The sequence below is a fragment of the Schistocerca cancellata genome, chromosome 5, assembly GCF_023864275.1.
Source record: "Schistocerca cancellata isolate TAMUIC-IGC-003103 chromosome 5, iqSchCanc2.1, whole genome shotgun sequence".
NCBI classification, from domain to species: domain Eukaryota; kingdom Metazoa; phylum Arthropoda; class Insecta; order Orthoptera; family Acrididae; genus Schistocerca; species Schistocerca cancellata.
The window spans coordinates 359857804-359877047 of NC_064630.1; the positions used below are offsets into that span (position 1 = coordinate 359857804).

A 19244-nucleotide genomic window follows, 5' to 3' on the forward strand; every position below is an offset into this window, starting at 1 on the left:
AAAGTTTTATCATCTGAGTCAGGGGAATGGTAGATACATACTATGATAAGTTTCATTATATCACATACGATCCCGGTAGTTTCAAAGTGTTTCTCTACACATGCCCAACTAAGATCTAGTTCTCTACACTCTATTTCATTTGAAACATAGATAACAGTACCACCATTACGGTGCTGAGATCTGCAAAAACCCAGTTGCAAACACGAAGACTTCTAAACCACCAATTTTTAAATACAGTGTTAAGGATCACGTATCTATAGCTTCTCACATAGTAAGAAAAGAATGTAATATCATATTATACCTGTCTTCTAAATATTCAGATCATCTTTCTAGATGTCTAATACTTTGAATGCATGAACATCTGTCTACTTGTCTTGAATCGCTAGTGAGAAATATGGAAACCATGTAACACAGGTAGTAATGTGATGATAACACTAGTCGACACTACTAAACTTCTGAATATGTGAAAACACTGACAAAATGGCTGCTCTATAAGAATCATGAGTAAAAAAGATCTGACTCAAATTACTCATCTCATGACAAAGTATAAAATAAATAATATATTACACTTTCAAGTAAACAGTTTTTGATGTATAGCAATCATTTGAGGATGACAAAGCTCTGGCAGGTAGTGAGAGTTCTTCAAACTGCATATTTTTCTCTACAAGAATAATTCTGCATGCATATTTATATTCTTAAACTCAGTGCTCCATTTTTGCTAGAGTTCTGATTTATCTCAGTCTTCCATGCTACCACAGCAACCTTTGCCAGGTTACCAAGGTTATAATTATCCACTGTCATGGACAAAAATAGTTGAACTCAGAAAGGTCCTTCCAAATGGAATAATTTTTACAATGAGGAAGAATGTATTGATAGCAAAAATTCTGTCTTTCCTTTACATCCTGACCAGTTAGTCTCTACTGACCCAAGGTTCTGGGTGACTTTTAGAAAATCCATTACGCTTCCTAAACCTCACTGGTCCTTTCCCTTAACTCCTCTTCCTTCCCCTTCAACTCTTCTGCCAGAAGGAGCCACAGGCTCCAAAAGCATGCAAACTTTAATACCTTCATATTTATTTATTCATCCGTAGACAACTTGTGTTGTATGGATGTCGTCAACTGTATACATGGAATGAGTATATACATAATAGTACTTCTGGTAGTACATATTTCTATGGCGCAACTTAATCGTTTGTACACAAAACAAATACACACCAATCTTAGTTACAAATAAATATAAATTTACAAATGTATTCTTGCATGGATTAAAAAAAAAAAAAAAAAAAGAAAAAAAGAAAAAAAGAAAAAAACAATCTTAATTACAGATAAATATAAATTTACAAAGGTACTCTTGCATGAATTGAGGTGAACACATGTCATTTACAGTATTCTTTGACAGTACAGTAACATTTATCTGCTAAATAACTTTTTGCAGCTTTCCTAAAGGCATGTATTCCAGTTTCAGCTTTGATCTCCTCTGGAAGTTTATTATACATTTTTATTCCATTAAATAATAAACTATTTTGGGTTTTTGTTCTGTTTTTTCGTATGAGATGCAAATGGTGGCAGGATCTAGTCCAGTGTTGGTGTATAGATCTGTTTTGTGTGTACTGGTCAATGTGTTTCTTTATATATATCACAGTCTGAAAGATGTATTCACATGGTACTGTCAAGATTCCCATGGTTTTGAATAAATCAGTAGAGTGAGCTCTCTTGCTGCTTTTTGTTATTATTCATACAGCCCTCTTTGCAGCTTGAAAATTGCTTGTATGTTCTGCACATTTGTACCCCAGAAGGTTATGCCATAACTAATTATTGAATGCACATATGCAAAGTATGTAGTCTTAGCACATGAACTATTACATACTGACGTAATTATCCGGAGTGCATAGCAAGCAGTAGCAATTTTCTAGTGCTGCAATATGGTCAGTCCAGTTAAGCTGTGAGTCAACATGCATTCCTAGGAATTTTGTGTTTGTGACACGATCTATAAGTTCATCTTTAACTTTTAGGCCTATGCTATTATGTTTTTTATTTATGTGGAAATTAATACTGTTTGTTTTTTTTAATATTGAGGGTTAATTTGTTGCTTACTACCCACTTGCATACATGATCGAGAGTTTCTTCAGCTTTGTCTCTCAATTTGTCTGGTGACTCATCACTGATAAGGATGCTGCTATCATCTGCAAATAGTATTGCTTCCCCATATTTGACACTCTGGGGAAAATCATTGACATATATTAGGAAGAGTATTGGCCCTAACACGCTTCCCTGAGGGACTCCTATGTTAATATGTTCTGGTTTGGAAATGTGTTTTGTCAATCTGCTGAACTTTGTTTGTGAGATCTCTACACACTGTACCCTATTTTCCAAGTACGATTGAAACCAATTATTTATTGTTCCCCTTATTCCTAGTGCCTCCATTTTGTTTAGTAGTATTTTGTGGTCTACCGTGTCAAATGCTTTGCTAAGGTCAATGTTACATGTTCACCTTCGTCAAGTGCTGCTAAGACAAAATTTGTGAAGTGAGCTACTGCTGAACCTGTGCTTCTTCCTGGCCTGAAACCAAACTGTTCTTTACACAGTAGGTCGTACTTGTTTAGGAAATCCATTAGTCTCTTTTTCATTATATTTTCTATTACCTTGGAAAAGGATGAGAGTAATGAGATGGGCCTATAGTTTTCTATATTTTCTGGATCGCCTTTCTTAAATAGAGGCAGGACTTTTGCACATTTTAAGTACTCTGGGAAGCAGCCTGCAGTGAAAGATTCATTTATGATGTGTGCCAAAGGATGTTGTATGCTGTCAATGCAGTCCTTCAGTAAGCACACTGGCACTTCATCTAAACCTGTTGATGTTTTATTCTTTAGATTCTTCACAACCATCCTTACTTCTTCTGTAGAAGTTGGTAACAGTAACATTGAGTTATCCATATAGTTCAATTTTTGTTCAGGCTGTTTTTTGCCAAACTTTTGCTGTAGCTTGGTAGCAACACTGCTGAAGTACTCATTTACGGTATTTACTAGTGTGTCCCCTGCTGCTACTTGGTGAGTAGATTTTTTATTTATGCAATTTCATTATATTTGGTTTTCCATATAATACAATATTTAAAATCAAATAATATGAAAAACATTGCATCATAAATTACTCAGTTAAAGAAATTATGCTGAACTCTCCAAACCGGTACCACTATGATATTTTACAGTCATAAAATTCCGGAAGTGAGTAGCAAGGATTTGCAGCTAACCAACTGAATAATTTGTCTTTAAATAAATCAAATGGAGCTTCCACCCATTCTAGTGGCAGTTTGTTAAACATCTTCATACCCACCACTTCGTAGCTGTTCGGTGACTCAGATAATCAAGATGGCTTTTATTTCTGGTTCCATGAGAGTGTACATCTCTTCTATGCTGGTATTCTGATAAGTTGCTCTTTATATGCAGTACATGTTAATAACAGTTAATAGTTTTAAGTTGATAAACAGTGGGTTGCAGTGGGCCAGTTTATCACTGTTTATGATAATTCGAATTACTTTCTTCTGAAGTACCAAAATATCCTGAAGGTGTGAGCTATTGCCCCATATTAAAAGCCCATAAGATATAATGCTTTGAAAAAAACCTAAGTCGGCCGATCTTACATAGGCCGCAGGTACATGGTTTTTTTAAATTCTTTAACAAAGACACCACTCTAGACAGCCTTGCACTAATGGATTTAATATGTGGCTCCCATGTCCATTTACTATCTATAACAATACCTAAGAACTTAACACTATCCATGAAGTCTGCTTCTGGCAGATCTCTTAAACTAAATACAATCTTTTGAGTTTTACTCTCATTAAGCAGGAACCCATTAGCTCGAAACCAGACTGATGCTTGTGATATTGTGTCATTTGCCACAGTTTGGAGCATATCCATGTCTGAGCTGATATTGAAAAAAGTGGTATCATCTGCATAGAGAATGGAGTGAGTATTTATGTAAGATGGTAGATCGTTTGTCATTAGGATAAATAGTAGAGGTCCTAATACTGAACCTTGTGGCACACCGCACTTAACTTCAGCTAGCTGTGATCTCTGTTTACCAATACAAACAATTTGTTTATGATTGCTGAGGAAAGATTCGAAAATGTTGTCAACTTCACTGTTTGTGATTCCGTAATAAACTTGTTTGTTGAGGAGTGAAATATGCTCCACACAATCGAAGGCTTTGCTAAGGTAGCCTGAGCAAATTTTTTTAAAAGCATTAAGCACATTTTTAATCAGGGAGTCAATGGCATGGACTGTGAATTTACCCTTCCTAAAGCCAAATTGTACAGCAGTAATAATGTTATTACATGTCAGATAATCACACAACTGGAAGTTGATGATGGATTCTAAAACTTTAGATAAAATAGGTGTCAGAGATATGGGGTGATAGCTAGTTGGGCAATTTTTGTCTCCTTTCTTGTAAATGGGCACTACCCTGGATAATTTTAATACATCTGGGAATACTCCTTCAATTAGACATCTGTTTATACATTTCGTAAGAGGATATACTATATGCCCAATTATCTTTTTTAACGTATTTCAAGAAATACCATATATATCTTCACTATCAAAGGGCCTAAATTATTTACAATAGTTAAAACAACATCTGGTGTTACCTCTGTGAAAAGAAATTTATCTTTCAGGGCGTAGTCTACAGTATGATATTTAATGAGATCAGCTACAGTTTCTTCCAGCCTCCCAATGCTTTCCCTAATTTGGTTAACAGATTTCATAGAGCAGTTATTAAATGCATCTGCTGAAATTTCTACCTCAGCTTTCTGCTTGCTTTTGTCCACTGAATTTGTTATAGTCCATGCTTTTTTGCATTTATTTTTTGATGACTCAATGCTGACTAGGTTATGTTGTTTTTAGGCCTCATTTAAAGCATACTTATATTCCTTTTGTGCTCTTGAGTATCTTTGTTTAGCTATATCAGTTTTCTGAAGTCTGTAAGAATCTCTATACAACAACAACCTTCTTTTTATATTGACTAGTTGAGCGGTATACCATGGATTCTTATCCATATATCTATTACTGTTAATTTTAGGGTTACCTTTACATTTGTATTGAGGGCAGTTGGTCTCGAATATATTTAAGAAAGAATGAAAAAAATCTATCAAACAATGTACTGGCAGAATCCTGGGCATTATTGTTAAACATATGTGACCAGTCATAGTTACTGAGTGAGACCATGAAATTAGACAATTTTACTTGTGTTATTGGTCTTGTGATGACTACTTTAGGGTCTGTAAACTCCTTATAGTCCATATTAGTCCTATCTGTACCTATTTTTACCCAAACTGAGTCATGGTCCAAGAAATCAAAGGTAGCTGCCTCTGAAGACAGTAACACTCTATTGACATTTGTAAGTATGTTGTTGAGACAAGCGGGCTGTCTTGTGGGTTTGCAGTTCGTAAAAATGAAGTTGAATTGTCGTAACAGGTTTTTAAATTAATTTATGGTTTGCATGTCTTCGTTTACATCAAATGTGGCATTGATGTCACCACCAATCACTATACCATATTTCTCCCACTTAGGACTAAGAAAGAAATTTAGTAAAGTTTCAAGTTTTTCTTAAAATATTAGTGGACTTCCGTCTGGTGATCTATAAAGAGATACAATAGCTGTTTTTAAATGATCCAGATATACACCTGTGGCTTCAAAATGTATCTCACTGCACAGAAATCCTAGATCTAGTTCATTACTACAATTTATTCATTCTTTCTTAATGTAAATTGATACACCCCCACGAATATGCTGCTCTCTGCTAAAGCTGTTTGCTAAGTGGAAATCATCTAGTACATGAAAAGATATTTAATTTCCTTTACACCAGTGCTCACTTAAGCATAATGCATCAAATAAGTTCTCATTTGCAAATTCGTTTAAAATTACATGTCTTCCACTTATAATTTCAATATTGAGATAACCTATCTTGAGAGACAAAGTTGGTGAGTAATTTTTTTTATGGGGGCAATTGTCATTACAGCTATATTTCTCTCTAGTGTTACCGACATGTATTATATTATTTTTATCTTTAATCTGGTTGTCCAGTGTGAATCTGGGCAAACCTATTAGTCTCGGCCCTGTTTTGCTACCTCTAAAAAAGAGTTTTCCCTAAATCTAAGTGGTATTGACTCAGAGCTATCAGTTTTTGCTATGCCTAACTCATTGGCTACTTGTATGATTTCGTTACTCGCATACTTCTTTCCAAATTGATTCAGATGGAGACCATGGCAGTGTGGAATCTTGTACCTAAATTAGTTATGTTTACAAAACAGACATATTTAAAGTATTTACAAATTTTCTTCATTTCTTCATTTACTCTTCTCACTTCAACATTCACACAAGACCAGGATGGAAGATCATGCTGACATGGTATTGAAAATATGAGGATTTTTGTATTTTGTAGTTCCTGCAGTTTATTCTTTAATGATAACAAGAAGTCTTTTCCTTCATTTCTCGCTACATCATTTGATCTAGCCAGAAAAACTGCCAGTTCCATAGCTTCTGCTGATGAAGAATCTGCTACATCTTTAAATTTTGCACTAGTTTTATTGTGGCTGAGATATGGTGGCTTGAATTGTCCTCAACTATATCCCTTAATTTCCTTCCTCGACTGTCTACATATAAATGTATTTTCATAGGCCTAGGTCTGCAATTGCGGCTTGCTTTCTTGGGGTTTTCGGTTTCATTACTTCTATTGACAGTTGACAGAATATTTTCACTGCACCCATTATTCACTCCACTTCTATTGACAGTTTGTTGCTACACAAATTACTCACTTCACTTTCATTAACCTTTCTTGTGTTAAGCACCTTGACTTGTGAGTCTGCTTTAATGTTATTTCCTGTAGCATCAACATGCTCAAGGACACTAAATCTGTTTACCAAGGGTGGGAAGTTTACACAGTCTCTACCGTGTTTTGTGACAGGAACAGCCTGCCATTGTCTTTGTAAGTGGTCTACTGGCCCACATTGATTGCTTGGTTCTGTGTAAAGGATGCTAACCTCTTCTTGGGAGATTTGTTTAATGGTTTTCGGAACAGGAACAGCAGCATCACACAGAATTTGAATTTGTGTATGTGTAAACTCACTTTGTGTGCTGTGGCCCATCACATCCATCACAGAGATGTTCTGATCATGCTGTGACAGAAACAAAGCCTTGCTGAAGATCTCCAACACCTAAGGGGTGTTTTGAAAAAGAACAGGTACTTAGAACAAGAGATTAAGCAAACTGACACCAGCTCCAGGGGTCACTGATACCAGTGAAGAAGCAGCTGGGATCACAAACAATCCATATGCTGACACTGTTCCATGGAAGATTGGGATAATGCTTTGAAAATTTTGTTTCAAATGTATATCAGTCCCTCCCAAGAAACTGAAATATGTACTCTAATAAAAACTGGCTAACTCTGGGCATTAAAATGTCTTGCAGAAGGAAAAGGAATCTGTGTGCCTCACTCAAATCCAGTTATAGTGTAGAAAAGGAAAAACGTTACAAACTATACTGCTCTATCCTTAAAAAAGTTCTAAGAAGGGCAAAGAGTATTTCTATAAAATCAGAAATTGATGTCTCTAATAACAAAATTAAAACCATATGGGGCATAATAAAAAGGGAAACAGGTAAAATCCCTGCTGCAGAAAACACAATGGAAATTAAAACAAATGATACCATTCATGACAATGTTGAAATAATCACTGACATTTTTAACAACCACTTTCTGGCATCAGCAGTACAAACTGGAAAAACATGTTCTGTTAATGAAGCCATTTTATCCCTTCAAAAAGTTATTAATAAAAAACCAAGCAGATTAAAGTGTCTTCTGTCACAGTACATGAAATTGAGAATATAATTAGAGAGATGAAGAGCAAGAATTCTATTGGCATAGATGGTATCTCTTCAAGATTATGAAGGAGTGCTATAAGCCGATAAGCAAAATACTGTGCCACATATTCAGTGAATCCATCCTGCATGGGATTGTCCCTGAGAGACTACGGTACGCTATTGTCAAACCTCTCTTTAAAGAAGGCGATAAAGCCGACATTACCAACTATCGGCCTATCTCCCTTTTAACAACCTTTTCTAAAATTCTTGAGAAATTGGTTCAGAAAAGACTTATTGAACACCTCATGCATTATAAGGTATTAAACAGTAGCCAGTTCGCATTTCAACAGGGTGTATCAACAGAACAAGATATTTTTTCCTTCACCCATCAAATCTTAAAGTCTTTTAATAATAAATTATCTCCTGTTGGTATCTTCTGCGACCTTTCTAAGGCCTCTGATAGTGTTAATAATGAAATCATATTAGTAAAGGCTGAATATTATGGTATAAGTAGCTCAGTTGGCTCATGGATTAAATCCTACCTAGCTGGAAGAAAGCAGAAGGTCATGTTAAACGACTCTGATGGGTACTCTGTGTCATCTGGCTGGGGCTCTATTGGCTGTGGTGTTCTTCAAGGCTCTGTACTTGGCCCCCTTCTCTTCCTTATCTTTATCAATGACCTTCACTTGCATACTAGCTTTAAAACTCACTTTACTCTTTTTGCTGATGACACCTCTATCCTCATCAACAAAACTCCCAACCTCAATCTTGAGGAATTGGCAAATATTGTCTTTAGTGAAGTATGTAATTGGTTTGTAAATAATGAGTTATCACTAAATGTTAATAAGACCCAGTTTGTGGATTTCCAAGTAAGGAAAAAAGTTGAGGATCAATTAAGTATTACATTGAATGGTAGTGAGATACTACAAGTTGAGTCAACCATGTTTCTGGGTGTACACATTGACAACAATCTAAAATGGTCTGAACATATTTTGCACCTCCACAAAAAAACTCAGCTCTGCAACAATCGCTGTTCATATTATTTCCACTGTATGTGACAGAGACACCACAAAAACTGCTTATTTTAGTTATTTCCATGCATTATTGCTGTATGGCACAGTTTTCTGGGGTAATCAGCCACTATCCAAAAAAATATTCATTGCCCAAAAGAGAGTTATTAGGATAATGAGCAGAGTCCTGCCTAGACATTCTTGTAGAAACCTTTTCATAAATTAGTGATACTGACAACTACATGCCAATATATCTACTCTGTGTTATGTTTCATTGGTAAAAATGGACAATTGTACAAAACCAATGATTCATACCATACCCACAATACCAGGAGGAAGATGGACTTCCATTATAAATCAAAAAACCTTACTATTGTACGAAAAGGAGTCCATTACATGAGCTGCAAGGTGTTCAATGCTCTCCCACCACCACTGAAATTACTTATCCACGTGCTTCTCAAATTTAAACAACAGCTCAAAGAGTATTTATTAGATAATTCCTCCTATTCGGTAGAAGAATATTTCAGTAGAGTTAACTGTAATTGATTTTTTCATTTACTAATTTGATGTGCTATTGTGCATTACGATACCCACAATCATTATTAACATTACTGTGGCTTTCATTTAGCTATTAATTTTTTAATGTAATTTTTTCTACACCTATTAATGTGTATTTTGTCTTATACCAGATATCCTCTTACAAGAGGTACTTTTATGTATTCCTTTTGTATTATTTGTAATAATTCTGACATGTCCTACAGCCATGCAAATGCCTTGCAGTATTGATTAGATTAGATTAGATTAGATTTACTTTCATTCCAATTGATCCATAGTGAGGAGGTCCTCCAGGATGTGGAACATGTCAGAAAAACAACAATACATGACAAATATTTACAACTAAAACAAATAAGCTAATGTACCATTCCACAGGTCCCAAGTGGAATGATCGTCATATTTTAATGAACACTAAGAGTCATTTTACAAATACTAATGCACTGAATTTAAAATAAAAAAGTTTTTTTATTTATTTATAAGGTAATAAACATGTAATACAACTACTGAAATACTTATTTACAATGAACACATTACTGCACTGAAATGGTGCAGAAGTTAGATTATACTTACACACAACCACACACACACACAGACACACAAATTTTCAGTGAACACATTACTGCACTGAAATTGTGCAGAAGTTATGTTGTACTTATATACAAATCAGTTGGTTTTACTAAGAAATTCATCAATGGAGTAGAAGGAGTTGGCCACCAATAAATCCTTTAGGCTTCTCTTAAACTGAATTTCATTGGTTGTTAAGCTTTTTATGGCTGCTGGCAAGTTATTGAAAATGTGTGTTCCTGAATAATGCACACCTTTTTGTACAAGACTAAGTGACTTTAAATCCTTGTGAAGATTATTCTTATTTCTAGTATTGATTCCATGAATTGAGCTGTTGGTTTGAAAAAGTGATATATTTTTAATGACAAATTTCATTAAGGAATAAATATATTGGGAAGCTGTAGTTAGTATCCCTAGTTCCCTAAACAGGCTTCTGCAGGACGTTCTTGAGTTCACACCACATATAATTCTTACTGCACGTTTTTGTGCCCGGAAAACTTTAGCTTGGCTTGATGAATTACCCCAATTTATGGGATATAAATAAATACAGTACTATGTTGCATGAAAGAAAATATAAGACTCTGAAAACTGGGTGTAAATCATGTATAATATTAATGTGGCATGTCATATGTTGGACAGTCTATAAGAACTATTAAATAAAAATGTATGTAACACAAGCATTACACCAACTCACATAGCCAAGTAAATTAGCTATCACCTGTGAGCAGGAAATCAGATATGAATATAATCGCACTGTGAAGCAGGCAACAAATTTATGGAACACTGTAATGAAAGAGGCAATTGAGATTAGTATGGTGGGTGATTTAACCAGGAATCAGCAGGAGCAAATATTTTAGGTTAAGTGTGCAATCCAGCACTCAGTTTGCTTAAATAATGCAGGAGCACATCTCAAAGCTCTTTCTTTGCACACAGATAAATCCCCACAAGGAAGTTTTTTACTAAAGGATTTTGTCTTAATGCAGTTCCCTTACTTACACCTTTTCTATGCCCTTGGTGTAATCTTTTTGTTAGATATGGATGTTTGTTGAATGTTTTATTTTTTAATGGCACAACCAAACAATCATTTCGGTATAGTGTGGTGCGTACATCTACATCTATACTCAACAAACCACAGTTTGGAGTCCACAGTGAACAATGAGGTCTGTGCTCAACTCCTTTCAAAGACAACAAGAGACATTTTCAAAACATCACAAAAGATAAAATGACTGCTTGGCTGTAAAAAACTTGTAAAGCAACTATAGACCTGGTTACATGCAGAAAGTGTATCAAAATCAGTTAATATCTGTGATCCTAGCTGTGCCTTGATGGATGTGTTCTGTCAACCTATCTCTTTGTTTAGTCAAGTTGTTCCCTACAGCAATAAGTTCTGAGCTTAAAGACTATAAATTATTTAAATGCTTCCAGTAGTTGTACAAAATCTCTCTGAGCATATATTTGAAGACAAGTTGTATGACAGGTTACTTGTCCATAATGTTCTGTGACTTGAGGGACTATACTTTGTAATGTAATGGTATAACATCAGTAGCTGATCTACTGTACTTTTGTATATATTAATGTCTGTAGGTGTTTTGTGTTGTCTATTGCTGTCATGGTCCAACAACAATAAGATAGTATATTCAATGGCAATAGCAACTCATCTGAAAAAGAAAAAGAAAATATTTACAGATAGGCAGTTTAGTTAAGTTTTTTGCATGCTCTGTGGATCATATTTGCAAAAGTTGCTGTGAAGTGAAGTGTGTCAGTAGGTCTACAAATAAGATACATTCTCCCTGTGAAAACATGGCTACATCATGGCCTTTTTACATAACTGGAGTTTTTGGAAATTAATCTTAATCTACAATAAAATTTGATAAATGTAACTCAGTCACATACTGATACCTATTCAGAAATTCTTGTATGGATCAAAACTTGTCAAGTAGAAAATATTTCAGTTTATTTCTAAAACTTTTGTGATACATATGTCAGCACCTTTAATTGACAAGGTAGGTGGCCATGGTAGTCTAGTGGGTAGAGCACTAGACTCAACTTTAGAGGTCATGGGTTAACCCAGGAAAGGGGCAGTGATCTTTTCCCTTTCCAATCCCTCCAGGATGACCTCAGGTCCACTCAGCCTCTATCAATTGAGTACCAGGGATTTTTCTCATGGTCAAAAGGTGACCAGGGTAACGGGCCCAGTGACGAAAGGCTGCGCTTGACATGCATACTTTGCAGTTTTTTAATGCAAGCTTAGAGTTAGTTGTGGATGGTGGAAGGTATTTTTGCTCATAGTGTTATATTTACGAATGCTACTATTATTATCAAATTGCTTCTGATTTTCACAACTGAGCATTGTTAGTACACTGGACTCACATTCAGGAGAATGACAGGTCAAATCCTCATCTGGCCATCCTGATTTAGGTTTTCCATGATGTTGGAGTGATACGTTTGAAAGCACATGGCTGATTTCCTTCTCCATCCTTAGCAAATAATCCGAGCTTGTGCTCCATGTCTAATGATGTCTCTGTTGATGGGACATTAAACCCTAATCTTCCTTCCTTTCTTTGTTCTGATTCTCACAGCTTCATAAGAGAGTATTGTGAGGCTATTTTTAATATTTCATCCTCTCAACCAGTTGCCTACATGATGTTTGACAGCTGAAATAAGAAATTATGCTTACAGCAAGTTTCTGTGAAATGAGTAATTTGTGTTTAATTAGTGAACTGCCCTAAAAATGATACCATGTCACAAAAATGAGTGGAACTATGCAAAGTAAGCTATTTTAATATAGAATCATGTTGATAAAAGAACTTGACACATTATTACCTGGGGAGAATATTACTTTCATAATTGATTACTGGACTGTGCCAGTGTTGATGTACACTGATTGGAGACTAATATGAATATTATTTCATTGGTTCGATTAAATGCTTGCTGACACAATTCTGTTGCTTGCAATAAAACTGTTCAGTTGCAAGACACTATTCTTCATAAAAGAAAGGTGGAAAAAAACTGTTGAACATCTGCAAGGTATGTAGTAGTCTGGAAAATATATAGATGGTAATGCAAGGTTTCACGCCATAAGCACAGGGGGCAAACATTTCTACGACTGCATGAAATGTTGCTCAAAAATTTCATCCATACATGAGCTTATTTTCAGTACTCAAAATTGTTGCAAAAATTGTAGGTGAGCAGATTTTGTTTGCAGTTGTACTGCATTTCAGAAATTACAGCATGTTCTGCCTGGATTGTTTTCGCATTTCTTTATGTAAAATTGCAATTTTTACCATTTTGAAGTGATAACTTACTTTGAAGTGTACCAAGCATGTTCATTACTGGGACATGGTCTTCATTTCAACAATATTTACATGTTTCATGCTATATGAGTAAGAATAATCAAGAGTCTTTTGCCACCTATAAAACAGGACACAGCGTTTTGTATTGTAATTCCTACAGAAGTGATGTAAGTACTGTACACTTATCAAATGTTTCCATTTCTGAAACCAGTAAGACTGATGAAATTATTGGTATTGAAATTCCTCTCACAACACACAGAAACTGAAAAACCAAAGAATAATGAGTGATTGACAGCAACATCTTCAGCACATTGAAAAATGGGCTAAAGGAATTGTTTTAGGAAGTTCCAGAAATGTATGAAGACTTAGAGCCACCTAACATAGTCTTTAACACTTTTGAGATGGCACGTGAGTCTCACTCAACCACTGGCATGTTACAGTCATGTAGTATTATTTTAAATTATAACAAAAGTTTGTAAAAAAAAAGAGGATGCATTATGATAGGAGGAATTTCCACTTCACATGGACAATAACAGCTCTACAGAAATTGTAGAGAGATATAACTAATCCTTTACAGAAACTTAACAAGATAATAAGAATAATAGTAATAATAATAATAATAATAATAATAATAATAATAATGCATGTAATAACCAAAAAGCCCTTGATATTTGTCTGGGTATGGTATTACTTGCAACATTCAAAGGTATAATACACAAAGGAAAATGTATCTGTCATTTTATGTCTGACTTAATTTCAACCCAAGATAATCATAACCTTTTAGTTAGTACTGATGTTTTCTTCTGTATTTAACATGTCTAGAAGGCACTACATGATTTTTTTATCATATCGCAGAAAGCAGAATATTAAAACTAAAGATCTTTAACTTGAAGCACACAAATAACTTTCACCTATATGTTTGTAAGGCATATAATACATGTTGCTTAGATCATTGTATACATTCAGGTAAAAATTACCATCACTGATACCAATTTTCTTCAGACAGATTTTTAGGTGACCAGCGAGCAAGCTACAACCAGCTGTTTTCTTTCAAGCTATGGTTATTGGAAGATGGCAAAGACATGACATTTGGCGAAATAATTATTGAAGGCGCTGGAAATATTCTTAAACAGGTTATCTATGGAAACTCAATTCCTACGACAGCAGCACCTGTAAGTCACTAACAACAAAGTTTAACATTTTTGTAAATATCTTAGAATATCAAGAAATATGAAAAAAATACAGTGATACATATGACATGAGTAACTGCCCTACAAGATCATGACAATCTAATTTCAATGCAAATCTGTCCAGTAAATGTTTCTTTATATGTTTTATGAAATAAATCCAGAACATGAGGAAATATTATGGTATACAACAAATGAAGAAGCTGAACATCATTGCTCTTTGTAAACTCTAATATGCATCTCTCACACACACACACACACACACACACACACACACACACACACACACACATGCACGCGCGCGCGCGCGCGCACGTAACACTTTATTCGAGTAAAAGTACAATGGTAAAATGTTATATTCTCTTTGAGTGAGATACTGGTAAAAGTGACAGTAAAATATGCACAGGTTAGACATACTACCTCAGTCTCAGATTAGAGAGGAGCAGCACAGCAGCACAGAGTGAAGCTGTGTGTCAGGCAGCTGCCATAGCACTACTTCACTCCCGGATACAGTGAAGCAGGGAGTGGTGCGGCAGCCAGAAGGTTCGCTTGACTGCATGGACAGCAAACGCACAAGCCAGCTGAGCTGCAGTCTTTTTGAAACCATTATAAAGAAACTACTTGGTGAAAAAATTCGATTCTAACGCATCTCAAAGTTTTACTCATCAGTTTCATGATGAACTGCTTGTCGTTTTGTTAATGCTCAAAGTTATTGTAATATTTTAAAATTAAATAACCTACTGCAAGAATTTTGAAAAGTTTTCATTGAGAAATAGGAGTTGCTATGAATTTGGGTTTGGTGCATGCTAGGTCATATGTTACTGCATATGGTTTGTAGCTAACATACTGAATTATTCTTTAAACTTAGAGCGATATCGCTGTTTTATCGCCAGTCATAAGAAAATTGATTGTATGTAAAGCACTTCATCCCAAACTTGTGTGCCAGTGAAAAAGCCAGAATGAAAGTGGTTTGAGATAGCGAAACAAGATTTTGGCAAATTATAGTACGCAAAGAGGAGAATATTTTACCATATGATTAATAGGTGAAACTTCAAGTTACTACGGATTTTTTCCAATGAAACAACATCATTATTAAGGGCCATTGATAGGTGATGAAACAAGAATTGTTAAAGATTCCAGAAACCAGGAGTTTTCAAGACATGGCTCTGACACTCACAATGGGATTCACAACCATTGTAAGTATTGTGAAGTCAACTACCAAGGTGTTGTCAGATTGCCTCCAGCCACTCTACATGCTAGGGCTTTTCTCTAAATGCTGTAAATGATTTATAGAACATACAGAACTTTTCAACTGCAATCAGTGGTGCTGACAGAAAACACATTCATGTAAAATACCCAGAAAATTCTGGTACATTGTTTTATAATTATAAAAAATTTCATTCAGTTGCACTACAAGCACTACAATCATTTACAGATCATCAGGGGAAATTCATTATAACTGATGTTGGGGGACATGGAAAGGAAAGGAAAGATGATAGGATTTATTCTTCTGGTGTATTTTACTCAATACAAGAAGGGGATATTAATATACCTCCAGACCCTCCACTACTAAATACATCAATTGGATTGCCTTTTGCATTCATTGGAGATTAGGCACATCCATTGTTGAGGCATTTGTTCAAGTATTAATAGTCAGTGTGTTTTAGATCCACAAAAAGAATATTCCAACAAATGCTTTTCCAGACCATGATGATTAATAGAACGTGCTTTTGGAATAATGAGTGCTAGGTGGAGCAAATTTTGGAAGCCAATAGAAACTTCATCAGAATTTTCTGAAAACATTGTGAAATTTACACATTCTCCGCAACACTCATTGACCTACAAGGACCCTTGAGTGTTGAGCAGAATACAGTAGACGTCCAGTATTCTGTGCAAGGAATTTATCACACATGATGAAACTCTAATAGATCTTCAACTGAAGCTGTCCAAATGAGATGGTTTCAAAAATAAAACACGATTTTCGGATGTTTCTCAGCTATGCTACTTCAACTTTATTACTGCCTGTCATTTTAGGTCAGTGAAAGAAATGAGAGATTAATGAAATGCATTCTGTACTTATAGTCTGTAATTCTACTCTCATATCATCACATAACTTGTCCAAAGTGAATCAATAGTAATGATAGTTGTCTTGGTGGTCCCACAAAAGATGCCAAGTAAAGACAGGTGCTATCAAAGCTTTTGCTGATACCATTTTCTCAACAGTGCAACAAAAGAAACATGAGCACCTGCAACAGTTCTGACACTGCTACCCACAGCGAAAGCCGAATTCTGCTGGCATTGCCTGACCACAGCCGGAGTCGCTCAAATGCTCTGGTCACTGCTCCCAGAAATAAGCATGTTTGATTTACTCAGTGCTACTCTGCTCTGTGCTGCTCCATGTGCAGTGCCACTATAATCACTTGCACTGACATGTGCTGGTTTGTTTTGTGATTGCTGCCCTGCTCGCCATCCCACACTGCTCCACTCATGCCACACAGCTCCACTATAACTGCAGCCTAAGGGGGGCACAGCGGCCTCTTGTAATCAAATTCTTTTATTGGTCATCAAAGGACATATTACATCGGCTGTTTTGAAACTTTCTTATAGATCAAATGTTGTGGGGAGATATGAGAGAGGTACAGGTTGAAGTAAAGCAGTGAGGTCATATAGGGAGTCATGCCTGGATAGCTGTCAGTAACAAAAAATTACCCACAAAAGGTGAAGTACAGGGTAGGAATCCTGATCTATCTCACAGTTTTAATATATCAGGATGTTTCAAAATAATGTGCACACTGCTGCAGAGTGAAAGATCATTCAGAATTTAGCTTTGACAGTAACTTAGACTATCCATGATTTTGTAGGCACTCCTTTTGTAGAGGTGAAAATGGATTTGTACTTATGAAGACACATCTATATGCCTAAGTATTTGACAACAATATGAAATGGATAGATACATAGATAGATACTCACTACATAGAAGAAGCATTGAGTGGCAGGCAGGCTCATGGAAATAAGATTGCTGGATCTAGCAGTGTTTTTTCAGTGAGCCTGCCTGCCACTCAATGCCTCCTCTATGCAGTGAGTAGCATTCTACTGCTTTTATTCCATCCCAGATTTTCTATTATTTAAGTATTTGATAATTGAGATGGGCGAGCGAACAAATTCAGGAAAGATTTTTCTTCTTAAATGACTTCTGTTTTTGTGTCTCTTTGTGTTCTTCAAGTATAATGTGTACACAATTAATTTTTCTGTCCATGCATTTGAAAAGCTAACATAAAGGTATCTTTGATTTTTACTGACTAAAAAATTAACTCACTCGACTGTGTTCATTTGAAGACCTCAATAACTAACTCCCTTACCAGGTAGTGAGTTTACTAAGGAGTAGATGTTTAGAGGCAGCATTAAGCACTATTGATTTTAACTATACTATCAGTTTTCATAATGGGAAAAAAATATCCAAGCTGTAACCAAAGCTAAGGATGTGTTCCAAGTCTGGCACTTTTCTCATGGAAATTGTTCAAATGGCTCTAAGCACTATGCGACTTAACATCTAAGGTTATCAGTCCCCTAGACTTAGAACTATTTAAGCCTAACTAACCTAAGGACATCACACACATCCATGCCTGAGGCAGGATTCGAACCTGCGACTGTAGCAGCAGCGTGGTTCCAGACTGAAGCGCCTAGTACCCTTCAGCCACAGAGGCCAGTGGAAATTGTTCTATTCTTCACTTAAAGAGCTGTCTATGAAGATGTCATCATTACATTCAATAAGTAATAAGTATGTATTACACATACAAATGAAGATATGGGGTAGTAAGGCTTTACCTAGTATGAAGGATGAGTCTCTTTAGTTTCTTGTGATTTTTTCTGTTATTGGTGTCTCAGGTTTCTTATTTGAAACTTCATTTGCTATAAATGATGTAATAAATTATACAGGTTGGCCAAAAAAAAAAGTAGCCTCGAAAATGTTCATAAAGTAACACAAAACAAGTTACCCTAGTCAATGAAAACAAAAACTGTTCTTTAGAGAAGATACTTGAAAGGACCACTATTGCTATTGAAATATCATTCAGCTTTCTTGTCTGGAATTCATGTGTGCACTCACAGGACATGAGATTTGGACAACAAACTCTATAGCAGCAAGAACAGCTAAATGGTTCAAAATAAAGTATCGTACTTAGCTTTTGTCGCATTGGTCTCCTCTAAGTTGAAAATGCATTACCTTTTCTTCCAATAGGCAACCTCTACTGCTGGGAGAGTTTAGCCATAATATACTGTCTAGCAGCAAAAAGGACACAAAGAATAGTGTGGGTAGCTCAGCATGAGAGTAATAATTAGACAGGGGAAGACAAAAAAGGTAGCATCTGGCTGCAGCTGTCCACCAATATTAATTCACGATGCAGACTGGCAGAGCAGACAACTGTGGTGATGTGTCTTTGGTAGAGGAAGTAACTGGGTCACCAAAAGTATGTCAGAACTAGTCCCTAAATGGCAAGGGTGTGATACAATCTCTCTAACTGCCCATATATTGAAACAGCTAACACCACAGCCTGGTGGACAAGTTTCGCAGCTTTTCACTATGGATTTCTTTGATGTACGCTCTTCAATGCAGTGACCAAGTAGTGTAATGTAACCCATTATGAATTATGGAAGAGAATTACTCCCTAGTGCTCTTACAAGGTGTAGGAACATAGTGTGATGACATGGTAGTGCATAGTCAGTATCAGACTGAATGGGTTAGGTGTTAATCCTGTTAATTATGTATGATACAAAGTAACTCTGCCAATCC

The 19244-nt window shown here is 35.7% G+C and overlaps 1 protein-coding gene across 2 annotated transcripts in view; it reads left to right on the forward strand.

The window, feature by feature from the left end:
• Positions 1-19244, forward strand: part of LOC126188040 (laminin subunit gamma-1-like) — a 330648-nt gene that overhangs the window by 150810 nt on the left and 160594 nt on the right. For both annotated transcript variants that reach the window (XR_007537820.1, XM_049929467.1), the window contains exon 6: positions 14271-14440. Coding sequence is in view for 1 of the 2 variants with exons in the window: in XM_049929467.1 (XP_049785424.1) it covers positions 14271-14440 (170 nt within the window). In the remaining variant the exon portion in view is untranslated. The remainder of the gene's footprint in view (positions 1-14270; positions 14441-19244) is intronic.